The sequence below is a fragment of the Mustelus asterias genome, chromosome 12 (assembly GCF_964213995.1).
Source record: "Mustelus asterias chromosome 12, sMusAst1.hap1.1, whole genome shotgun sequence".
Taxonomy (NCBI): domain Eukaryota; kingdom Metazoa; phylum Chordata; class Chondrichthyes; order Carcharhiniformes; family Triakidae; genus Mustelus; species Mustelus asterias.
This window is the reverse complement of record NC_135812.1, coordinates 13,888,200-13,913,003: the sequence shown is the minus strand read 5'-3', so window position 1 is coordinate 13,913,003 and position 24,804 is coordinate 13,888,200. Positions and strand designations below refer to the sequence as shown.

General features: G+C 47.5%; 2 protein-coding genes across 23 annotated transcripts in view; one reads left to right on the top strand and one right to left on the bottom strand.

Annotated features, from left to right (window-relative positions):
• The window catches only part of exo5 (exonuclease 5), a 449,516-nt gene that overhangs the window by 136,088 nt on the left and 288,624 nt on the right, over positions 1 to 24,804 (top strand). The window lies entirely within an intron of this gene.
• The window catches only part of LOC144501264 (rap1 GTPase-activating protein 2-like), a 361,906-nt gene that overhangs the window by 98,320 nt on the left and 238,782 nt on the right, over positions 1 to 24,804 (bottom strand). For 19 of the 22 annotated variants that reach the window (XM_078224781.1, XM_078224802.1, XM_078224801.1 and 16 more), the window contains 3 exons: positions 10,428 to 10,463; positions 3,848 to 3,886; positions 627 to 659 (listed from right to left, as the gene is read on the bottom strand). In XM_078224781.1, the coding sequence (XP_078080907.1) occupies positions 627 to 659; positions 3,848 to 3,886; positions 10,428 to 10,463 (108 nt within the window). The remainder of the gene's footprint in view (positions 1 to 626; positions 660 to 3,847; positions 3,887 to 10,427; positions 10,464 to 24,804) is intronic. The other 3 variants (XM_078224785.1, XM_078224803.1, XM_078224784.1) reach the window with 1 other exon arrangement.

The following is a 24,804-nucleotide window of genomic DNA, read 5'->3' as shown; positions in this document are numbered from 1 at the left end:
ATGTTAAAGACATTTAAATGTTGATTTCCATAATTTATTCAGCTTTGCTCAGTCCAAAGATGTGCGGGTTAGGTTGATTGGTCAGGTTAAAAAATTGCCCCTTAGAGTCCTGGGATGTGTAGGTTAGAGGGATTAGCGGGCAAAATATGCGGGGGTAGGGCCTGGGTGGGATTGTGGTCGGTGCAGACTCGATGGGCCGAATGGCCTCCTTCTGCACTGTAGGGTTTCTATGATTTCTATGATTTCTATGATTTCTATGATTTCTATGATTTGCGCCGATTCCTGGGGCAGAGCTGATGCGTGTGGGAAATCTGACGCTTCGAGATTCGCGGAGACCATGGCGCCCAGCGGGGAGCCGGCGAAACGGCCTCTACTTGAGTCTCCCGGCCTGCTGAGCTGCTTTTGTAGCTGGGAGAATCGCCCCCCCAATGATTTATTTAACCGGAGATGTTTTAGAAATTAAAGTTGCATGAGCTCGTAAGTATGGATTTTTAAAAATTCATTATTCTCTCCGTGGCAGACTGGCTTTTTGTTTACGTGTGGGTGGTAACCTCAAGTAGACAAAATGCACAATGCGATTTTCAATACACTACAGATATATCCTTCGAGAGTTAAGGTAGACTTACCTCATCAATACTGGGATAGGGGATATAATCATCCTACAAAAGGGAAAAACACACACACATATGAATTGCCGCAGGTTAAATGCACATTTTCCAATTTAAATACATCATGTGGTAAAAGCTCGGATTCTGGCAGGACCTGCCCCTGGCAGAAAGGGTGCCGACATTCAGCCATTGATTAGATAGAAACATAGAAAAAAGGAGCAGGATTAGGCCATTCGGCCCTTTGAGCCTGCTTCGCCATTCAATGTGATCATGGCTGATCCTCTATATCAACACTCCCGCGCTCTCTCCATACCCATTGGCACCTTCTGTGTCTAGAAATCTATTTCCTTAAATATATTCAGTGACTTGGCCTCTGCAGCCTTCTGTGTTACGGCATTCCACAGGTTCACCACCCTCTGGATGAAGAGGTTTCACCTCATCTCAGCCCTAAATGGCCTACTCCTTACCTTGAGACTGTGACCCCTTGATCTAGATCCTCCCGGTCAGAGGAAGCAGCAACTCTGCATCCAGTCTGTTCAACCCTGTCAGAGTTTTATACCTATCAATCAGATGCCCTCTTATTCTTCTAAATTCCAGTGAATACGGGCCTAGTCGACACCATCTCTCCTCATATGACAATCTAACAATCTAATCAACTTTGGGTGGCACGGTGGCACAGTGGTTAGCACAGCGCCAGGGACCTGGGTTCGATTCCAGCCTTGGGTCACCGTCTGTGTGGAGTTTGCACGTTCTCCCCGGGTTTCCTCCGGGTGCTCCGGTTTCCTCCCACAGTCCAAAGATGTGCAAGATAAGTTGATTGGCCCTTCTAAATTGACCCTAGTGTCAGTGGATTAACAGGGTAAATACATGGGGTTATGGGAATAGGGCCCAGGTGGGATTGTGGTCGGTGCAGACGCAACGGGCCGAATGGCCTCCTTCTGCACTGTAGGGATTCTATGATTCTATGAATCCTGCCATCCCAGGAATCGGTCTGGTGAACCTTCACTGCCTTCCCTCTCTGGTAAGGTATATCCTTTCTTAGATAAGGAGACCAAAACTGCACATAACACTCTAGGTGTGGTCTCACCAAGGTCGCGTACAGTTGCAGTAAGACATCCTTGCTCCTGTATTCAAGTACTCTTGCAGTGAAGACTAATATACCATTTGCCTTCTTAGCCGCTTGCTGCATCTGCATGCTTACTTTTAGTGACTGGTGTACTCCGACACCCAGGTCCCTTTGTACGTCAGCACTTCCCAATCTATCACCATTTAAATAATACTCTGCCATTCTGTTTCTCTGTCCGAAATGGATAACTTCACATTTATCAACGTTATACTGCATGGGCTGTGTATTTGCCCACTCACTCAACTTGTCTAAATCACCTTGAAGCCTTAGAAACATAGAAACATAGAAAAACTACAGCACAAAACAGGCCCTTTGGCCCCACAAGTTGTGCCGAACATATCCCTACCTTTTAGGCCTACCTATAACCCTCCATCCTATTAAGTCCCATGTACTCATACAGGAGTCTCTTAAAAGACCCTATTGAGTTTGCCTCCACCACCACTGACGGCAGCCGATTCCACTCGCCCACCACCCTCTGTGTGAAAAACTTCCCCCTAACATTTCCCCTGCACCTACCCCCCAGCACCTTAAACCCGGTGTCCTCTCGTAACAGCCATTTCCTCCCTGGGAAAAAGCCTCTGAGAGTCCACCCGATCTATGCCTCTCAACATCTTATACACCTCTATTAAGTCTCCTCTCATCCTACGTCTCTCCAAAGAGAAAAGACCGAGCTCCCTCAGCCTATCCTCATAAGGCATGCCACTCAATCCTTCTTAACATTCTCCTCACAACTCACATTCCCACCAAGTTTCGTATCATCAGCAAACCTGGAAACATTACATTTGGTTCCCTCATCCCGATATTCAAAGCCGAGATTTCTATGTATGTCTTGTACCTAGCCCACAAATTAAAAATAAATCTAGGGGGCTATAGATATATGTCAAATCCAATGGGGGAATTCAAGAGAAACTTCTTTACCCAAAGAGTGGTAAGAATGTGGAACAAGTTGCCTCAAGGAATAGGTAATGCAAGAATTACTGGCGTTTAAGCCACGTGTATACATGGAGGTCAAAGGAGTAGAAGTAAATGCTGATATGGTTAGATCAGCACATGGCCATACTACAGTATGAATAAGACGATGTTCGGGTCTAAAGGGTTTTATTGGGGCGCTGCTGCATTTGGGGAAGTAGGTTAGGAGGATGTTTGTATGCCGCGTAAGCACCAGGGTAGAACAACTGGACTGGCTGGTCTGTTTCTATACTTCAGTCTCTTGGAACGGATGTCCCACTTTGCATAAAGCGTCAACAGGTCACAACTGACCACTCTTCCAAAAGGAAAACACAAAATTGGTAACAGAGCCTGCTGTTTTTCTGACCTTCAGATACCCTCCCTCTGAGTGGAGCCACAAAACAACTCCAAGCTGCTGAATAAAGGAACAGAAGGAGGCATCGAGCACCTCAAGACTGTTCCACCATTCACTGCGATCATGGATGAGATGGAACCTAATGCCATGCACCATCCGGTAACATTGCTGCAGAAACCTGTTCTGAACAGAGGCAGGAAGAGTAACCTCCCGCAGCAGTAATTATTCCAAAATGGAGCTCTGATTGCTAGATGACCTGGGCAACTTTATGCTTTGCTCTTGCTGCCGTGGGGTCTTTTACAATGGTGATGGTAAAAATTCTGCTCTGTCGTTTAAAGTATAAGCTGCCTTGAAAAAATAGTTTTTAGTCAATAGTCTTTTCGCCTGTTTGTTACAGTAAATGTCTTAAAGCGTGAAATCTTGCCATCTATTTAGTAATTAACCAGCAGTTTGAATTCATTTATTTTTCAATTCGTTGGTCTCAACGGGGATTATTAACATCATCAGCAGCTGCTATTAGACAAGTGAATTACAACATTTGCAGCTCAGAAGGATATTGTGCTGAGAACTTGTAAATCAGAACGGTCACTATAATCACATTTCCGGCTTCATTTCCTACTCTTAATATTGTTTCCTTCAGGCACTTGACTAATTGTTCAAACTGCTGTGATTTACTCAGCTTCAGTGTCAATTGACTTTTGGCTGTTCTCCAAACTTTCCTCTCCTGGCCGTGTCAATGCCAGCTACTAGCGGGACTAGAAAATCCCCCCCCCCCGCCATTACATTTGTTTAAAATTGTTTGGAACAAACCTTCTGCCTGTTGCTCTTCTGTTCGTCCAATTTTACAGTCTGTTGGAACAAACAGACGAGACAATAATAAGTTACCGGGATCCGCACCTGAAGTGCTGTAACCTGTGGGGCTCAGGTACTAGATGGTGGGGTTAAAAGGGCGGCTCCTGTGCAGACACATTGGGCTGAATGGCCTCTTTCTGTGCCGTGGCATTTCTACGGGTTCTAATAAATGTTAAAACAAAGTGGGCGGGATTTTACAACCTCACTCATCCCAAAACCGTAAAATCCTGCCCGAGGTCAACGGACATTCCCACGCTCTGCCCCTTGCCCACTCCGATTCCCGTGGCGGGTGGGGCAATAAAATTCCGGCCACTTTTGCAAAGTAGATCAACAAACACACATCCTGTTTTGTATCTCAATGCCACGGCAACTGCCATAAGGGAAATAGAGATACCTGGACTTTAGCTTGGTCACTCCCCTTCACAATTAAATCAACGGGCTAAGATTTTGACTGTGTCAGACTGTCAGTCCGTTAGTTACCGCAGAGTCTGTGAAAACTGCGAGAGATGCTTATCTTAGGGTTAGCATCCACACTATGGTCAGCTTTTACAGTGGGGAGATACTCAAAGGTGACTGGAAAAGGTCATTAGGACATCAATGCCCATCCTATCTAACCTTGGGCACCAGCTTCCTCAACCACTACTAAGACACGGTGGCACAGTGGTTAGCACTGCTGCCTCACAGCGCCAGAGACCCGGGTTCAATTCCAACCTTGGGTGACTGTCTATGCAGAGTTTGCACATTCTCCCTATGTCTGTGCGTGGGTTTCCTACGGGTGCTCCGGTTTCCTCCCACACTCCAAAGATGTGCAGGTTAGGTGGATAGGCCATTAAACTCAGCCATTGTTCTGGGGACCCGGGTTCGAATCCCGCCGTTGTTGGAATTTGAACTCAATTTTAAAAATCCAGAATTAAGAACTACTGATGGCCATGAAACCATGGTCGATTGTCGGAAAAACCCATCTGGTTCACTAATGTCCTTTAGGGAAGGAAGTCTGCAGTCCTTATCCGGTCTGGCCTGCATGTGACTCCAGAGCCACGGCAATGTGGTTGACGCTCAACTGCCCTCTGAAATGGCCCAGCAAGACACTCAGTTCATGGGCAGCTAGGGAAGGGCAATAAATATTGGCCAGCCAGCCAGTGACACCCATGTCCCATGAATGAATTAAAAAGCAATCACAGGAGTGGGAGGTAATATTGAATTAGTTATAACTTGCATTGTGAAGGACTGATTATGCATGTGTTATTGATGGTGTGTGTGTCTGAGGCGAACTAGAACAGTGAATTATTATCCCAACCAGCATATTTTGCCATGTTAAAGTGTGTTGACCCAACTGTGATTGTTTTTGATCATGTCCCCGCAATCAATAAACTGAAAAATGGCAACATTGCGATTGCTCTTTTCCTGCATCAGAGCTCAAGACAACATACTTCTTTTGGCAGGAAATAAAAGTGCCGAGCTTAGAAACATACACTCTCACTTCATCTGACGGCACCAGAAATCTGGCGTGGGAGACGCACTCAGGCCCGGACACACAGTGCGAATTGCGTGGATCGGCTGGCACTAGAATCTCCTGGCCCGCTGCGCTAAAAAATCAGCACAGCGGGATGGGGGAGTCACCTTCACTCTCTTCCACCTTCTTCCGTCAGGAAAAAGATGCAAAAGTCTGAGGTCATGTACCAAACGACTCAAGAACAGCTTCTTCCCTGCTGCTGTCAGACTTTTGAATGGACCTGCCTTATACTAAGTTGATCTTTCTCCACACCCTAGCTATGACTGTAACACTACATTCTCCACTCTCTCCTTTCCTTCTCTATGAACGGTATGCTTTTCCTGTGAAGCGCGCAAGAAGCAATACTTTTCACTGTATACCAATAGGGGATTTTCACAGTAACTTCATTGCAGTGTTAATGTAAGCCGATTTGTGACACTGATTAAAAAAACGTGACAATAATACATCAAATCAAAATCAAACAGTCTTAAAGCAAAGGCAGAATTATGATCTAAGGCCTTTTAATGAGTTGTGCCTGCAGTGCTGAATGGGGGTCCATCTCACGAGTAAAATCTAATCTATGAATACGTTGCTGGGTGGGGACGAGGGGGGTTGGCGGGGTGGGTGCGTGATGGAGGGATGGTGATAATGTCACTGGGCTCATAGAGGTCAGGGGTACGTGCCCCTGGGGACATGGGTTCAAATCTCACTGCAGCAACTGATGGAATTTAAAATCAATTCATAATTGCGGAATATAAAGCTAGTCTCAGAAATGGTGACCGTGACAACGATGTGGAGATGCCGGCGTTGGGCTGGGGTAAACACAGTAAGAAGTCTCACAAAAGTCTCACCAGGACTTTAACCTGGTGTTGTGAGACTTCTGACCGTGACAACTACAATCAATGGTCGAAGACCCATCTGCCACCCCTACCCACTTTGGTATCTGTGTGACTCCAGACTTGCAGTAATGTCGTTGCCTCTTCACTACCCTCTGTAATGTTCAGCTCAAGGGCAATCAAAGTTGCCAATCTCTCGGGGAGAATTTTTTAAAAACTCACAAGACTTGCACAATGCCCCACCAACAGGGACTGCTGCGTTTAGTCATGATTTTATAGGAAATATTGATTTGTTTTAATGAAGTAACAGTACAAAGGCACATGGCCAGTGTCACTCTTATCTGGTGTTGTTTTCACTGTGAATAGGAAAGCTCTGTTCCCTTGACAAATTAATTTGCCGCAAAAAAGGTGTATTTAAAAATGAAAATTGAATGAAGGTTGATTAAGACGGCTGAAACTATGGCAGAAAATTTCCCATCTCGCCCGCTGTGGGAATCGTAGTGGGCGATACAGAAGATTTGGCGGACCATTCAAAGGCCCATTAACTCGGGTAGAAATTGAGGCGCGCGTGGCTGGAAAATTCCTCCCATTGTTCCTCAGAGAGAAAAGTGGAATCTCAGTGTCGGTCCACCAGACTGACTCTCCTTTTCTGTACCCGCTCCAAAGCATCTCCAGAAGGGTGTGGATGCTTTGGAGAGGGTACAGAAGAGGTTCACCAGGGTGTTGCCTGGTCTGGAGGGTATTAGCTATGAGGAGCGGTTGGATAAACATGATTTGTTCTCACTGGAATGACAGAGGTTGAGGGGTGACCTGATAGAGGTTTACAAGATTATGAGTGGCATGGACAGAGTGGATAGTCAGATGCTCTTTCCTAGGGTAGAAAAGTCAAGTACTAGGGGACATTGTTTAAGGTGCGTGGGGAAAAGTTTAGAGGAGATGTGCGAGGCAAGTTTTTTTTACACAGAGGGTGAATGTCTGGAACGCGCTGCCCGGGGAGGGGGTGGGAGCAGGGACGATGGCGGCATTTAAGGGGCAACTAGACGAATACATGAATAGGATGAGAATGGGGATATGGACTCCGTAAGTGCATAAGGTTTAGGCAGGCATCATGATTGGTGCAGGCTTGGAGAGCCGAAGGGCCTGTTCCTGTGCTGTTCCTTTATCTGCGACTAATCCAAATGACAAAGACCCGGGGAGAAAGTGCAAACTCCACACCAAAGCCGGGAATTGAACCCGGGTCCAATTAAGACACATTCCCGGTGAGCCATTTGGGCAGGCCAACCGCGGAACCACCCTGGATGTCATTCGCCGTCTTCGAAGGGTTAAACGGTCGGAATTCTCCTATCCTGCCCGCCGCTGCAATCCTAGCGGGCGGGTTGCGGACAATGTGAAGGCCCATTGACAGTCGGGCGGGAATTTCCGGCTTTTAGACCAGCGCGGCCGGGGAATTCCGCCAACAGTGTTGGCGACAAAATGAGGCCGGCATGAGGAAACAAAATCGAGGGAAAACAAATATCCTTAGTGTTTCCACAGAACGCATTGTTTTCTAGACAAAAGTGACCAAACCAGAGATAGCTTGGAGCTGATGTGATTTGGGTGTATTTGCTTTGCGTGGTTTGTGGGGTTTAATATATCTCTGCTTTAGTTGTCTCACAGCTCAGAGCTAACACGTCACTGGTCCCCACTGTTTCAAAGTTCTGTGATCGCAATGTGGGCTCTCTCCCTCTCTCTCTCCAGGGGATTAATTGCTTGTTAACCGGTCACAGGTAAACGGTGCAGCTCGGAGCTGAGGCAAGTGTTAACTGACTGCTCGCCTTAACCGTCTGTGGGACTGCCGGCTACGTGTTACTTGTAAATCTCGATAGGAACACTGCCTTCTTGGAAACGTGTCTCTTCGGCAAACATCGGCTACTCTGACAAAAATCTATCGACTGCAAAATGAATCACTGCAAATTAAAAGACACTAAACTCCTCTCGTGATGTGCCCCTCCTCGGGGGGTTCGGGTGGCTAACTCTACCAGCTGATGTGTTAATTAGCCTCACAGACTAGGGAGGTCCGGACCCACTCCCACTCCCGGTGTGTGGTGAGACCACTGATCTCAGCACAGGAAATCACTGGGAAGATCCCTGACCTTTGGACAAGCAAAGGGGAGAATATTAAAGTTATTGCATGGTCTCCAGAAAAGTGTTTTCCCACTCAAGTGTTTATGTCAGTGAATCTGCGTGTTTTTGTGTGTGTTTTGTGTATAAGTGTGTGTACATGTGTGTGTGCGAATTTGTGTGTGCACGTGTCTCTGTGTGTGGTGTGTGTGTGCTTGTGTCTCTATGTGGTGTGTGTGTGTCTCTATGTGGTGTGTGCTTGTGTCTATGTGGTGTGTGTGTATGTGCGTGTGTCTCTATGTGGTGTGTGTGTGTGCCTCTATGTGGTGTGTGTGTGCATGTGTCTATGTGTTGTGTGCGTGTGTGTGTATGTGCGTGTGTCTCTATGTGGTGTGTGTGTATGCGTGTGCCTCTATGTGGTGTGTGTGTGTGTATGCGTGTGTCTCTATGTGGTGTGTGTGTGTGTATGCATGTGTCTCTATGTGGTGTGTGTGTGTGTATGCATGTGTCTCTATGTGGTGTGTGTGTGTGTATGCATGTGTCTCTATGTGGTGTGTGTGTCAGTTTGTGTGTGTGTGTTTATGAAATTGTGTGTGTGTGTGTGTGCATGTACATGTGTGTGCGCGTGCATGCGTGCATGCATGCATGTGCGTGTGTGTTTCTAAAAATTTATTTCTGGGTTTAGGGTGTTGCTGGCTGGCCAGTGTTTATTATCCATCCCTAGTTGCCCTTGAGAAGGTGGTGGTGAGCTGTCTTCTTGAACCTGGAGCAGTTGGTAGGTGTAGGTACACATAGAGCGCTGTCAGGAAGGGAATTCCAGGATTTTGACCCAGTGACATTGAAGGAACAGTGAATAGATTCAAGTGTGTCTCTGTGTGTGTGTGTCAATCTGTGTGTGTTCAAAATATCTATGTGTGCTTGTGTCCTTTCAGTAAGGGTATGACTTGGGTTGGAGTGTGACTAGAATGACAATATCACAGTCGAGACCACTTTCTTCAAGGTGGAGTGGGAACAGTGATAAAGAACTGGCTACAAATCTCTTCTGTTTATTTATAGAGATTATTGGTGGGGACAGGATTGAACTGGTCAGGATAGTGTGAGAAAGGATGTGTATGAGGGAATATAGTCTCAATCAAGCAAAAGTTTGACAAAAACTAAGGGATGATGTGTTGTTACTGTGGAAGGAAGGGGTCATTTCAGAGTAAACTTTCAAATCTGATTCTTTGTAATGTGGCCTCTCTTACAGTCGCACCTCTCTCTATCTCTCTCCCTCACTTCCCTCCGTGAAGACACTCCTTGAACCAATTTCTCTGGCAGCTTTTTGCCATCTGACCAAACATCTCCCCCTACGGTTTAGTGTAATAATTTATTTTACAATGCCCCTGCAAAGTACCATGGGATGTTTTATTATGTTAAAGACGCTATATCACGTTGCCTTAAGTAAGTTTCTGATGTTGTGTGGATTAGCCCTCGTTACAACTTCAAGTTCCAATCCGGAGTATTGGCGGCACGGTGGCACAGCGGTTGGAACTGCTGCCTCACAGCACCAGGAACCCAGCTCAATTCCGGCCTCGGGTGACTGTCTGTGTGGATTCTCTGCGTGAGTTTCCTCTGGGTGCTCCGGTTTCCTCCCACAGTCCAAAGATGTGCAGGTTAGGTGGATTGGCCATGCTAAGTTGCCCCTTAGTGTCCCAAGATGTGTAGGTTCGGGGGAAATTGGCCTTGATAAATGTGTGGGGTTATGGGGATAGGGTGGGGGAGATACTCTGTCAGAGAGTCAGTGCAGACTTGATGGGCTGAATGGCCTCCTTCTGCACTGGAGGGATTCTATGATTTCAAGTTTACTTTTCATGTAACTTCATGCGTGACCTGTCACAGTAATGACAATGCCCCAGTACGGTCTTTATGCAGGGTTTCACATGCCCTTCAATCACCATTGGCCAAGCTGATAAATCCAATCCTACTTCTTTACATGCGTAAAGCCCGCGTCAGTCTTTTGGCATATTGAGTGGCGAATTGAATAGGGTTCCCCAAGACATTCCAGTCATCTCTTGCTGCCTCCACTGGTTATGCTCAGTATCAACACTCCCCAGTACAAAGAGTCACCTACCTGCATCTTTTCCAGCATGTCAAAGAACTCCGTAGACTGGGGAGGAAGAAGAAAAACACAGTTAATTAATACGGGCACCAAAACATAGCTGCACAACCAAGCCATCACAGTTCATGCTCTGAAACATTAAACTTTCTATGTAACTGCGACTGTGAGGGGCATAGAATCATAGAATCCCTACAGTGCAGAAGGAGGCTATTTGGCCCATCGAGCCTGCACCGACAACAATCCCACCCTATCCCCGTAACCCCACATATTTACCCTGCTAATCTTCCTGACCCTAAGGAGCAATTTAGCATGGCCAATCAACCTAACCCACATATCTTCGGATCGTGGGAGGAAACCGGAGCACCCGGAGGAAACCCACGCAGACACGGGGAGAATGAGCAAACTCCGCGCAGACAGTGACCCGAGGCCGGAATTGAACCCGGGTCCCTGGAGCTGTGAAGCAGCAGTGTTAACCACTGTGCCACCGTGCCACCCTGCTGTTGGGTGGGGGAGTTGGGCAGCTGGTGGTGACAAGGGAGGTAAAGGACAAAATTGATAGCCTGTGGTAGGCTAGGCAGCAGAGATTTGGGCCCGGATTTTCATGAAGTTAGGGAGCCTTTAATATTGGCAGGTGACATTCCTGCCTCCATTCCCGCTTCCAGCTATTTTCAGCAGTGCGGGATAAAGGATCGCACGGGGTAGTCAGCCTTCCCACTCCCAGCCTTGCTGCTTCCTATGTGGGGGTGGGCATTTAAACCACCCCCTCCATGATTCTGATGGAACTGGGTCTGCTTCCACAGTGTGATGTAAAGACCTGTGCCCAGAGTGGACTGAGACCTGTGTAGAAGCAAGCATGGAGTTAGCTCATAGCTCGTATATCTACTCTGTATACATGTGCATCATTATTTATGTCTTATCAATAAGTAGCTAATGTTCGACAATACGAAACTTAGAAAAAAAGCAAATTACTGCAGATGCTGGAATCTGAAACAAAGACAGAAAATACTGGAAAATCCCAGCAGGTCTGACAGCATCTGTGGAGAAAGAACAGAGCCAATGTATCGAGTCAGGATGACCCTTCGTCTGAGCTGAAGACAATAGAATTATAGGATGAGATTTATACTGTTAGGGCGGTGGGGGATTGGCAAAGATGGTATAAACAGAAAGACAATGGTAATGTGAATGGTGGTGATCATGGCTACGAATGGTACTAATAGCGGCCATTACGAGATCAGAATGTGTAAATGACAGAACAAAGGTAAGCAGAGTGCCAAAGGACAACCTGAGACATGGAACAGATGGCCCTGGTGGGGGGAGAGGAGACTATCGTGGGTGGAAAAAGATGGAAAGAGAGATTTTTTAAAAAGCTGGAACCATGAAATGATGGAAGAAATGAAAATAAGAAAGAAATAATAAATGAAGAAGAAATGAAATAAAATAAAATAAATGGAAATGGGGTGAAGGTGGAGGGGAGAGTTTATGCTCTGAAGTTGTTGAACTCAAAGTTCAGTCCAGAAGGCTGCAAATCGGAAGATGAGGGTGGCACGGTGGCACTGTGGTTAGCACTGCTGCCTCACAGCATCAGGGATCTGGGTTCGATTCCCGGCTTGGGTCACTGTCTGTGCAGAGTCTACACGTTCTCTCTGTGTCTGCGTGGGTTTTCTCCGGGTGCTCCGGTTTCCTTCCACAGTCCGGAAGACGTGCTGGTTAGGTGCATCGGCCATGCTAAATTCTCCCTCAGTGTACCCGAACAGGCTCCGGAGTGTGGCAACTAGGGGATTTTCACAGTAACTTCAATGCAGTGTTAATGTAAGCCTACTTGTGACACTAATAAATAAACTTTAAACTTATAAGGTGCTGTGTTAGGGTTCGCTGGAACGTTGCAAAAGGCCAAGGACGGACATGTGGACAGGAGAGTAGGGGAATGTGTTGAAGTGGCAAGTGACAGGAAGGTCTGGGCCCTGCTTGTGGATGGACCGAAAGTGTTCTGCAAAGCGGTCACCCAGTGTGCGTTTGGTCTCTCTGATATAGTCAGACAGACTTAGAACTTCTTCTTGAGACCTACTCAACATACACAACTAATAAACAAACTTTAACTTGAACAGATCTGTACTCTGCCATTTCTTTCTCATCCCTTTATATGTTTACCTCACAACAATCAACTGACTTCACTCCTGAACGTTTTAATTGATTCAGCGTCGTGAATCTTTTGGAGAAAATGGCCCTGATTTTCTCGAGAGAGAGATGCAGTCCATGCCTGCGTAATGGTCTCGCTATAAGCTGATATTCTAGTTGTCACAGTGTCCATTATCAATGCTTCTAAGCACAGGAGATACACCCAGGAATCTCCCGCTATTCCCACTGAGTTCCACGCCATGTAGAATAATGTTTTCAAAGTGCATCACTTTTATCTGGGTGAGTTGCTGCACTTTGAAAGAATTCTTCCGCCGGATTTGGGGAACCTGACCCACAGGGGTTGCTGTGGGGTCATCCACTCTGAATCCGTGAAAGACAAATGGGAAAATGTTCCAAATCGTTGACTGGGAGCGCCGGAAGTCCGGAAGGATTTAGGCTTCTGGGTATCCAGATCACTAAAAGCTAGTGCACATATAAAATGTAATCAAAGAGCACAGAAGAGGAGTAGGGCATTCCATCGCTTGAACCTGTTCTGTCATTCCACCTGATCAATGCTGACCTGCAATCTTAGCTTCATTTCACTGGCTCCGAACACTTCATACCCTCGTCTATCAAAAATCTGCCAATCTCAATTTTCAATCGAGTCCCAGGATGAGGAGGCTGGAAAGAGAGTTCAAAATTTCCATTCCCCTTCGTGTGAAAATTTTTTATTTTTATTTAAACATTCATGGGACATGGGACATCGCTGGTTGGACCAGCATTTATTGCCCATCCCTAGTTGCCTCATGGCAGTTGAGAGTCAACCACATTGCTGTGGCTCTGGAGTCACATGGAGACCAGACCAGGTAAGGACGGTAGATTTCCTTCCCTAAAGGACATTAGTGAACCAGATGGGTTTTTCTGACAATGATCATCAGTAGATTCTTAATCCCGGATTTTTTTAAAATCCCACCATGGCAGGATTTGAACCCGGGTCCCCAGAACATTAGCTGAGATTCTGGATTAATTATCTGGTGACAATACCTCCAGGCCATCGCCTCCCCAATAAAAAAATGCTTCCTGATATCACCCTGAGAAGGGCCTAGCTTTAATTTTAAGGTTCTTCCCCCTTGTTCTGGACTCTACCCGGGAGCACGGTGGGAGGTGGGACGGGAAAATTCCAGTCTAAGGGTCAATTTAGCATGGCCCATCCATCTAACCCACACATCTGTGTGAGGAAGCCACACAGACACAGGGCGAACATGTAAATTCCACACAGAGAGTGCCCTGAGGCCAGAATCGAACCCTAATCCCTGGCACTGTGAGGCAGCCATGCTAATCACTGCGCCACCGTGCCTTAAAGAAAGATTAAAGAAACAATTATCGGGCCCAGTTAACGGTTACAGCAGAATAACTATTATGTGTTAACGCTGCTTCTCTCTCCACAGGTGCTGCTAAGAACACTCTCGTGTTGTTACTGAAAGTTTGTTCTGCTGGGATTAATTTGCAATTGAAGATACTTAATTTGTACAGGAGTTGTATTTACTGCTGTCCTCTTTGGCGTTATTGAATCTGATCCACTGTCAGATTCATTTAGGTAATAGAATTCCCACATGTGTCAGAAGGTAGATTCGAGGGCTGGCCTGGAACTTCAGCGTGTGAGCGATGCTGGTGGGCTAGTGCAGCACGGAAGGTGTGTAACTGGCAATCTGATCTAAGGGGCGTTAAAGATTCCTGAGTACTATTTCTATTTGATGTTCCCCTGGACTGGGAATTTCCTTGGAGCAGCAGCGGAACAGGAGCAGCTCAGAGGTTTCTGGCCCTGGAGTCATAGAATCATAAAATTCCTATGGTGAAGATGGAGGCCATTTGGCCCCATCGAGTCTGCACCGACCACAATCCCACCCAGGCCCTATCCCCGTAACCCTGCACATTTACCCTGCTAATCCCCCTCACACCAGGGTCAATTTTAGCATGGCCAATCCACCTAACCCGCACATCTTTGGGCTGCGGGGGGAAACTAGAGCACCCGGAGGAAGCCCACGCAGACACGGGGAGAATGTGCAAACCCCACACAGACAACGACCCGAGGCCAGAATTGAACCTGGGTCCCTGGCACTGTGAGGCAGCAGTGCAAACCACTGTGCCATCCCGAGTCCTGGCCAACCATCTTCCTGGAACCACGGTGGCAATTATACTGTCATCGAATTCAAAGTGGCTGCTGTGCTCCCCGTTTTATATACAGACCTGCGAACATGGAGCAGGAATAGGCCATTCAGCCCCTCAAGCCTGCTTTGCCATTTCATAAGATCATGGCTGATCTGATTGGAATCTCGAATCTGCATCCCGCCTACCCCCGATAATCAATCACCCTCTTGCTTACATATCACTGCCTTGAAAATATTCAAAGGCTCAGCTTCCCCTATCGTTTCAGGGACAGAGTTTCAAAGACTCTGAGTGAACAAAATTCAGCCTCACCTCCATCTTAAATGGGCAACCCCTTATTTTGAAACAGCGACCCCTGGTTCCAGATTCTTCCACAAGAGGAAACATCTTTTCGCCCTCCACCCTCTCAAAACCCCTCAGGATCCTAAACATTTTAATCAAGTCACTCTTAAGCTTCTAAACCCCAGTGGACACAAGGCTCGCCTGTTCAACATTTGCCTCATAACATGTCCCATCCAGTCCAGGTAATAAAAGCTTCTCTGGACTGCTTCCAACACATTTACATCCTTCAGAGCAGCTCATTGTATGTGAAGTTAGGTGGTTTAAGCTTAAGTTTATTTATTAGTGACACAAGTAGACTTACATTAACACTGCAATGAAGTTACTGTGAAAACCCCCTAGTCGCCACACTCCGACGCCTGTTTGGGTACACTGAGGGAGAATTTAGCACCTAACCAACATGTCTTTGGGACTGTGGGAGGAAACCGGAGCACCCGGAGGAAACCCACGCAGACACGGGGAGAACGTGCAAACTCCACACAGACAGTGACCCAAGCCGGGAATCGAACCCGGGTGCTGTGAGGTGTGATGCGCGATAAATCACATGGGAGGCAGAATGTACCCGGGAAATAAAGGCTTTTATTGCCAACAATAACGGAGCTACTATATACAATATACAATCCCAGACTAAAGGGTCACCAGGCAGAGCAGTGACCTTTATACCTCTCCCAGGAGGCGGAGCCAACTGGGGTGTACCATAGGACTATATTAACAGGTAGAACAGCCCAACCCTAACCCCAACAGTAACATATCTACAGACTCATAGTACTGGCCAGACCATGGCTCAGCACTCCTGGTGGTAACCAACAATGGTTCACCACAAGGTGCTAACCACTGTGCCACCATGACACCCACATAGATGTTTGTTCTCCTTCCTGCATCTACGATCTGGCAAACCTTATTTCTTTAACATATTAAAATGGACGAACATCATGGAAAAGGAACATTAAAAAATTTCCCTTTTACAAAAAAGCCGATGCATGTGTTCCTGCTGGCATGGCGTGGCGTAGGGAATGGCTGCCAAAAGGGATAACTGTGTACCAGTGCCACTACATACTTATACCATCCTGTTAGTGTTACTTGGCAGCAATGGGGCAGGAATGAAACCTGATCCCATCACTTTGGTGCCAAGTTCGAAAGATTTATTTGAGGTACAGCTGAAGCCACGGGTGAGACGTGACTTAATCGATGGGTTCCCGTCGCCTTTCAAACGTCAAAGCCCCGGTGAGTGCGCGGAATGGAGGAGATAAAGCTGATGCACCGTTGATTATGCAAAGACTCGTTGTTGCGAAATAACAGGCTTTTATTAACGAACGAATTGGAGCGCACCCAAACCGATAGCTAATCCGAACTGAGGCAAAAGGGGCAGAGAGCAGTCACCTTTATACCCCGAGAAGGGCGGAGCCCCGGATTGAGGCAGCAGGGGCGTGTCCAGGCATATCATATAAACAGACAATACTACAGTGGTTCACCACAAAAGCAAGGAAACTTCTGACGTTCGGTGGAATCCCTGCAAAGCACAGACAACAGCCTGAGAATTTGGCCCTCGGCAGGGGCAGCGGAGACACCATCTCGATCAGGCCTCAGATCATAGAATCCCTACAGTGCAGAAGGAGGCCTTTCAGCCCATCGAGACTACACCAACAACAATCCCACCCAGGCCCGATCCCCGTAACCCCATGCCAATCCCCCTGACACCAATTTAGCATGGCCAATGCACCTAACCTGCACATCTTTGGAATGTGGGAGGAAACCGGAGTCCCCGGAGGAAACCCACGCAGACATGGGAAGAAACATAGAAACTAGAAGCAGGAGGAGGCCATTCGGCCCTTCCAGCCTGCTTCACCATTCATTTTGATCATGGCTAATCATCAAATTTAATAACCTGATCCTGCCTTCCCCCCCATATCCCGCCATCTCTTTAGTCCCAAGCTGTATCTAATTTCTCCCTGAAATCACACAATGTTTTGGCGTGCAAACTCCGCACAGTCACCCGAGGCCCGGATTGGTCCCGGGTCCCTGGCGCTTTGAGGCAGCAATGCTAACCACTGTGTCACCATGCTGCCCAATGGGGGAACCCAGTGGCACTATGGCAGGGACAACACTGCAATCAGCTTTCTCTGAACGACAAATCTCTCCGTCACTTATTATTTACGTGGGCTAAAAGCAACAACCCTAAAATGAGGGAAGGTGAGCGTGGAGATCTCGCTCCAGATTCAATTCATTATCCAAATCCATTGACTCTGTCTACACTTCCCGCTGCCTCGGAAAAGCAGCCAGCATAATTAAGGACCCCACGTACCCCGGACATTCTCTCTTCCACCTTCTTCCATCGGGAAAAATATACTAAAGTCTGAGATCATGTACCAACCGACTCAAGAACAGCTTCTTCCCTGCTGACGTCAGACTTTTGAATGGACCTACCTTATATTAAGTTGATCTTTCTCTACACCCTAGCTATGACTGTAACACTACATTCTGCACTCTCTCCTTTCCGTCTCCCCTATTTACGCTATGAACAGTTTACTTTGTCTGTATGGTGCGCAAGAAACAGCACTTTTCACTGTATCCCAATATGGGCGGCACGGTAGCACAGTGGTTAGCACTGCTGCCTCACAGCGCCAGGGACCCGGGTTCAATTCCGGCCTCGGGTCACTGTCTGTGTGGAGTTTGCACTTTCTCCCTGTGTCTGCATGGGTTTCCTCCGGGTGCTCGGGGTTTCCTCCCACAGTCTGAAAGATTGTGTGGGTTCGGTTCATTGGCCATGCTAAATTGATCCTTAGTGTCATGGGATTAGCAGGCTGAAGATGTGGGGTTTGGGAATAGGGTGGGATTGTGGTCAGTGTAGACGTGTTGGGCTGAATGGCCTCCTTCTGCACTGTGAGGGTTCTATGATTGTATGTGACAATAATAAAACAAATCAAATCCACAGCAGCTCCCGTATCAGATTGTGTGAACATGCTAACCACTAAAACACTTTCCACGTACTTACCACATTCTTTAGGAAAGCAATCATCTTTGAGCAACTCTCACTCCAGCAGAGAACGCTCCACTTTCTTGTGCTGGTTTAACCTGGGATAGGAAGGGCTACGGCAGCAGGGGGGCTCTCTGCTCAGATGACACATCCGACCCTACTCCATATCAGCCTGCACCTTTGCCTATCTGTCAGCTTCCTTCCCGGGAGGGGGGGGGTGACAGGGAGGGGGGCGGGGGGGTCAAGACTCTCACAGCCACTCTCTCTCCCGGAGAGTGGAACTGCACCTTGCTGGAACAGGTTGGGCAGGAAGTAGAGGCTCGAGTTGCATTCTTTTCCTCTGTCTTGGGCCACCGTCCAAAAGCTGCCGTTGAGGATGACACTAATGAATTAGGTGGAGGCAGTTTGTGCATGGAACTCGCCGTAATTAATCATTCACACCGGCAGAGCTTTGAGGATCACAGCTGAACCTGTTCAGCAATAGTGGGCATGTCTGTGCATGTGCAGAATGTGGCGGATCATCACCGCAGCAGGATGTCAAACTGACCCGCCGTTCCCCGCTCCCCAGCCGCTCGTTCAAGTCTTCATCTTTTACTCGTGTCAAACTCTGTAATGGGTCAAACACAAAGGGATTGTCCATCTAGCTGACCATGTTCATCGTCTGGGGTGTTGCATAGGGTTTTGCTGGGTATAAGGCCACAAGATATAGAAGCAGAATAGGCCGCTCGGCCCATCGAGTCTGCTCCGCCATTCAATCATGGCTGATACGTTTCTCATCCCCATTCTCCTGCCTTTTCCCCATAACCTTTGACCCCCCTTACCAATCAAGAACCTATCTCTCTCTGTCTTAAATACACTCAATGACCTGGCCTGTGGCAATGAATTCCATCGATTCACCACCCTTTCCCACCCTCGATTCTAAAGGGTCGTCCCTTTATTCTGAGGCTGTGCCCTCAGATCCTAGCTTCTCCTACTAATGGGAATATCTTCCCCACCTCCACTCTGTCCAGCCCTTTCAGTAACCTGTAAGTTTCAATGATATCCCCCCTCATCCTTCTAAACTCCATCGAGTACAGACCCAGAGCCTTCAAAAGCACCTCATACCGACCGACTCCAGAACAGCTTCTTCCCTGCTGCTGTCAGACTTTTGAATGGACCTACCTCGCACTAGGTTGATCTTTCTCTACACCCTAGCTATGACTGCAACACTACATTCTGCACCCTTCTCCTTTCCTTCTCTATGAACGGTATGCTTTGTCTGGGTAGCGAGCAAGAAACAATACTTATCACTGTATGTTAGTACATGTGACAATCAGTGGCGTAGCCTGAGGGGGTTCAGAGGGAACGACCGCTCCCCCTGAGCACATCCTTCAAAAGTGGCGCCTTTTCAACGGGGTGTTTGAAAAATCCCGAGAAAATATAAATGTATTTAATTTTTTTGGTGTTTATTTTATTTTTCTGTTTTGAGAAAAGAGAAGGTTTTTTTGGTCAAAAATAAATGTTTTTTTAAAGGAAAGAAAATAAATGACTGAGAAAAGAACGGTTGGTTTGCGTGCGATGTGATGATGCCAGACTGTGGTGACGTCAGCGCGGGGCGGGGCCTGGACAGGGCGGGCGGGGATTGGCGGAATAGTAATGAGGGGGGCGGCCATTTTTTATGTCGTGGCGCCTTTTTTATGTGCTCGCTCCCCCTAACTTTAGAACCTGGCTACGCCCCTGGTGACTATAATAAATCAAATCAAAAATCAATCAGGCACCCTGTGCATTTGATTGAGGATCCATACCGCCCACCACCACCTGAGGTGGCAAGCTCGCCGCACAGGTTTACGTGGTGTGTCCAACCGCGTGGCAACAGGGCCATATGCAGCTGGGTGAATACCAGTGGTGGTGGCAAGAGGTCCCTCAAGCGGTTATAAAATGCCAATTTGAGGGCATCAAATGGCAGTGGGGTGTGCTGGCCGACCATGGGCCTTCCCACCCAGTACATAAATCTGGAAGAGGCGGGAAAGCAAGAGGGTTCAGCTACACCACCAACCCGCCGAATTAGGTGCCCTTTCTCAGCTCCGAGCTCCCACCCGAGAGAGAGGAGGAGGTTCTGCCCTGTGATTCGGAAAGTGGCTATTTCTCTTTGCTGATATTAGGTTTTAGCTGAGCAGATGTTGCCATGTTTACTTTGGCCTGGGAGCGACACAGGCCAGCAATATAACCTGGGCCTGATGGTTTATGTTTAAAAGTATATCTATTAGTGTCACAAGTAGGCTTACATTAACACTGCAATGAAGTTACTGTGAAAATCCCCTAGTCGCCACACTCCGGCGCCTGTTCGGGTAACACTGAGGGAGTAATTTAGCACGGGCCAATCCACCTAACCTGCACATCTTTGGACTGTGGGAAGAAACTGGAGCACGCGGAGGAAACCCACGCAGACATGAGGAGAATGTGCAGACTCCGCACAGACAGTGGCCCAAGGCCGGGAATCGAACCCGGGTCCCTGGCGCTGTGAGGCAGCAGTGCTAACCACTGTGCCACCGTGCCGCCATGTTGCTCACAAAGGAGTAAACGCAAACCTGTTGTTCAAGAGCAGACGAGAATCAGCAGGGTGTACATGTCTGTCACTCACACGCCGTATTCGACCTGGACTTCCACCCTCGAGGTTTTGCGATTTATCAGCAAACAAACGCAAGCACGCCACAATTTGTCGGGAGTGGTGAAGAGAAATAGGGCTTGACATCTAAGGGGAGGCCAATCGATAAGAGTGACGTTTTTGGATTGTGATTTATTGATGGCTTTCAAGCCCTTTGCCCGAAACACTGACTGGTGCTAGACTTTCATTTGACCAGGGCAAAACAAAAATGCATTCAGCCGCCGAAATCGTCCACAATTAAAGGCGGCAGTGACTGGAGAGGTGTCTTTAAACGGTTCTCAATGACGGAGTTGCCACGTCTTATTCAGGGTGACCTTCCTTACCTCCGATCTACTCTCTCGATTCACAGCGAGTCACAAATTTTGTGTTCTGCGAGAGGCCGCAAGTGGAGAAACAGTTCACCTTCCGCGAGAGTAACGCTGTGCGGAATCGTAGGTCACCTCAGTTTGGTCAGAGAAGATGCTGATTTAAAGAGCAAGTGGATGAATTTTGCCTTTTGAATCTTTACTGCATTGCGGCACAGTGGTTAGCACTGCTGCTTCACAGCGCCAGGGACCCGGGTTCGATTCCCGGCCTCGGGTCACTGTCCGTGCAGAGTTTGCACATTCTCCCCGTGTTTGCGTGGGTTTCCTCCGGGTGCTCCGGTTTCCTCCCACATTCTGGAAGACGTGCTGGTTGGGTGCGTTGACCCGAACAGGCGCCGGAGTGTGGCGACGAGTGGAATTTCACAGTAACCTCATTGCTGCGTTAATGTAAGCCTTACTTGTGACTAATAAATAAATTTCTGTGGTTTTTACACTGCTTCCAAACATTCCGCTTACACGCATTTGTTTCTCTCAATATTCTCTGCTCATTAAGAGCTGGAATGTCAGTGCTGGGGTACAGGATGTTGCAGCTTGGATTAGATACAATTAAGCCTACTTTAACCCCTATCTCAGAAAGGCTTGGCACATACTGAGCTTCTGTAGCATCTCCACCCTCAGGGCAGTTTTTTTGCTTGAGATTGTTAGGGTGGCATGGTGGCACAGTGGTCAGCACTGCTGCCTCACAGCGCCAGGGACCTGGGTTCAATTCCCGGCTTGGGTCACTGTCTGTGTGGAGTCTGCACGTTCTCCCCGTGTCTGCGTGGGTTTCCTCTGGGTCCTCTGGTTTCCTCTCTCAGTCCGAAAGAGGTGCATTAGCCATGCTAAATTCTCCCTCAGTGTACCTGAACAGGCACCAGAGTGTGGCGACTAGGGGATTTTCACAGTAACTTCATTGCAGTGTTAATGTAAGCCTACTTGTGACACTAATAAATAAACTGAGACTTCATGGGTAATTGTGAGGGCGTTTATCTACTGGCTCTTCATGCCCACCGGAAACGGGGCTGGAAGTGTTTCAGTTCTCTGGAATCCTCCATTCCCTTTGCATCTACACAGCGCCTTTAACACAGGGGCGGCAGAGGTTAGAGATCATAGAATCCCTACAGCCCAATTCAGCCCAACTAGTCTGTACCGACTACAATCCCACCCAGGCCTTATTCCCATAACCCCACACATTTATCCTGCTAGTCCCCTTGACACTAGGGTCAATTTAGCATGGCCAATCAACCTAACCCGCACATCTTTGGACTGTGGGAGGAAACCGGAGCTCCCGGAGGAAACCCACGCAGATACGGGGAGAATATGCAAACTCCACACAGACAGTGGCCCGAGGCTGGAATTGAACCCGGGACCCTGAGAGGCAGCAATGCTAACCACTGTGCCACTGTGCCGCTCTTCCACCTTCTTCCGTTGGGAAAGAGGTACAAAAGTCTGAGGTCACGTAACAACCGACTCAAGAACAGCTTCCTCCCTGCTGCCGTCAGCCTTTTGAATGGACCTACCTCGCATTATTTTGATCTTTCTCCACATCCTAGCTATGACTTTAACACTATATTCAGCACTCTCTTCATTCTTTCCCTATGAACGGTATGTTTCGTCTGTATAGTGCGCAAGAAACAATACTTTTCACTGTATACTAATACATGTGACGATCATAAATCAAATCATATCAAATCTCAAAAGCTTGTAGGGCTAAAGGAGGTTACAGAGACTGGAAGATGAGAGAAAATGGAGGTGTTTGAAAATAAGGGTGAGCTTTAATTTGTGTTAAAAAAAGACACACATGAAATGAGATGAACTGGTCCCATCCATTTCCAAAGAGAAAATTACCTCCACCTCACAGTTGCTGCCATTTTTTTGGATATTGGTGAAGAGTCCAATTAATTGATTTGATGATGTCCAAAGTTGAGAGAAACAGTTCATGCAAACCTTTGATTTGGTCTCCACTGGAAGGAGAATAAGGGTAAAAGAAGCAGATGGATGGGCCAGCAGTCCTCCAAGGTGCTCTGTGTAATTGTCAATCTACTTCCTGACAGTTCTGGGCAAGCCAATTGAATAACCATCTTACACCATTAGATGGTGGACTTGAGTCTCTGAACCCAGTGGCTAGATGGTTAGTATTTTCTTCAGCTTGTTCATTGTAATAATCTCACCGGGGCCAATCTTCCGGTGAATAGCGCATCGCTTCTACAGCGACAGTGCACAGGTCAAAACCCCGAGGCCTACAGTCCCTGGTCCCGGTTGGCACAGCTGGTTTTAAATACCCGCTGCTCCTTTCCTATTGCCCCGCTCGCTCAAGAGGGAAATTCATATTCCGCAAGACCCACAGTGGGAGGGGGGAATCTATTGATGATCCCCCGTAACCATCATCACATTCACCAATAGGATTGTTTATCTTCTAACTGTTGTATGCCAGCTTTCACAGTCTTCACCCTAATTTATCAACGGACCGAGACTGATGAAATTTGATTTAGAATCATAGAATCCCCACTGTGCAGAAGGAGGCCATTCGGCCCATCCAGTCTGGACCGACTCTCTGACAGAGTATCTTACCCAAGCCCTCTCCCCCACCCTATCCCCGTAACCCCACACATTACTCATGGCGAATCCATCTAACCTACAGATCTTTGGACACTAAGGAGCAATTTAGCATGGCAAATCCACCTAATTTGCATATCTTTTGGACTGTGGGAGGAAACCGGAGCACCCGGAGGAAACCCATGCAGATATGAGGAGAACGTGCAAACTCCACATAGACAGTCACCCAAGGTGGGAATCGAACCCAGGTCCCTGGCCCTGTGAGGCAGCAGTGCTAACCACTGTGCCACCGTGCCGCCCCTAATAACCCTTCAGACTTGATAAACAACATCTAAGGAGCAGTGCTGGAATGATTGAAGAAGAAGAAGTGGGGGAAGGAAATGAAGGGAAGATATTGTTAGATAGCAGCGTGGGGACTGAAGTGGAAATGAGCCTAATCCAACCGCCTTTGGGACTGCAAAGTCCAGAATATAAAGGGCAGCAATGTTGCTGCAACTATACAAAGATTAGTCCACACTGAGTATTGTTTACAGTTCTGGCCATCGCACCTTACAATGGAAGGAATTGAGTGCAGATTTATCAGAATGTTACTAAGGCTCCAAGGGTTAGATTATGAGGAGGGATTAGATAAACTGTGTTCTTATTCCCTGGAATACACTAGTTTAAGAAGTGATTTTATTGAGGCTTTTAATATTTTGAAAGGAATTGATAGGTTAGATATGAAAAAAAAAATTTCAGCTGGTTTAAGACAAGGAGACATAACCTTAAAACCAGGATCAGGCCAGAGAGAAGTTCGGAAACCTTTGGCGGGGGGAAGTGAGGAATTCATTCCCACAAAAAGCAGTCGAAGCTTGTTGAATTTTAACTCTCAGTTTGATAGATTTTTGTTAGTCAAGGGCACAAAGGAATATGGAGCATAAGGCAGGTACATGGAGTTAGAATACAAATCAGCCATGGTCTCACTGACTGGCAGAACAGCCACGGTTCACAAAATATTTGCTCGCAAATACAGCACAGAATCCCTGCAGTGCAGGAGGCCATTTGGCCCATCGAGTCTGCACCGACCACAATCCCACCAAGGGCCGATCCCTGTAACCCCACATATTTACCCTGCTAATCCCCTTCACACTAAGCGGCAATTTAGATTCATAGAATCCCTACAGTGCAGAAAGAGGCCATTTGGCCCATCAAACCTACACCAACAACAGTCTCACCCGCGCCCTATCCCCGTAACGCCACGTATTTACCCTG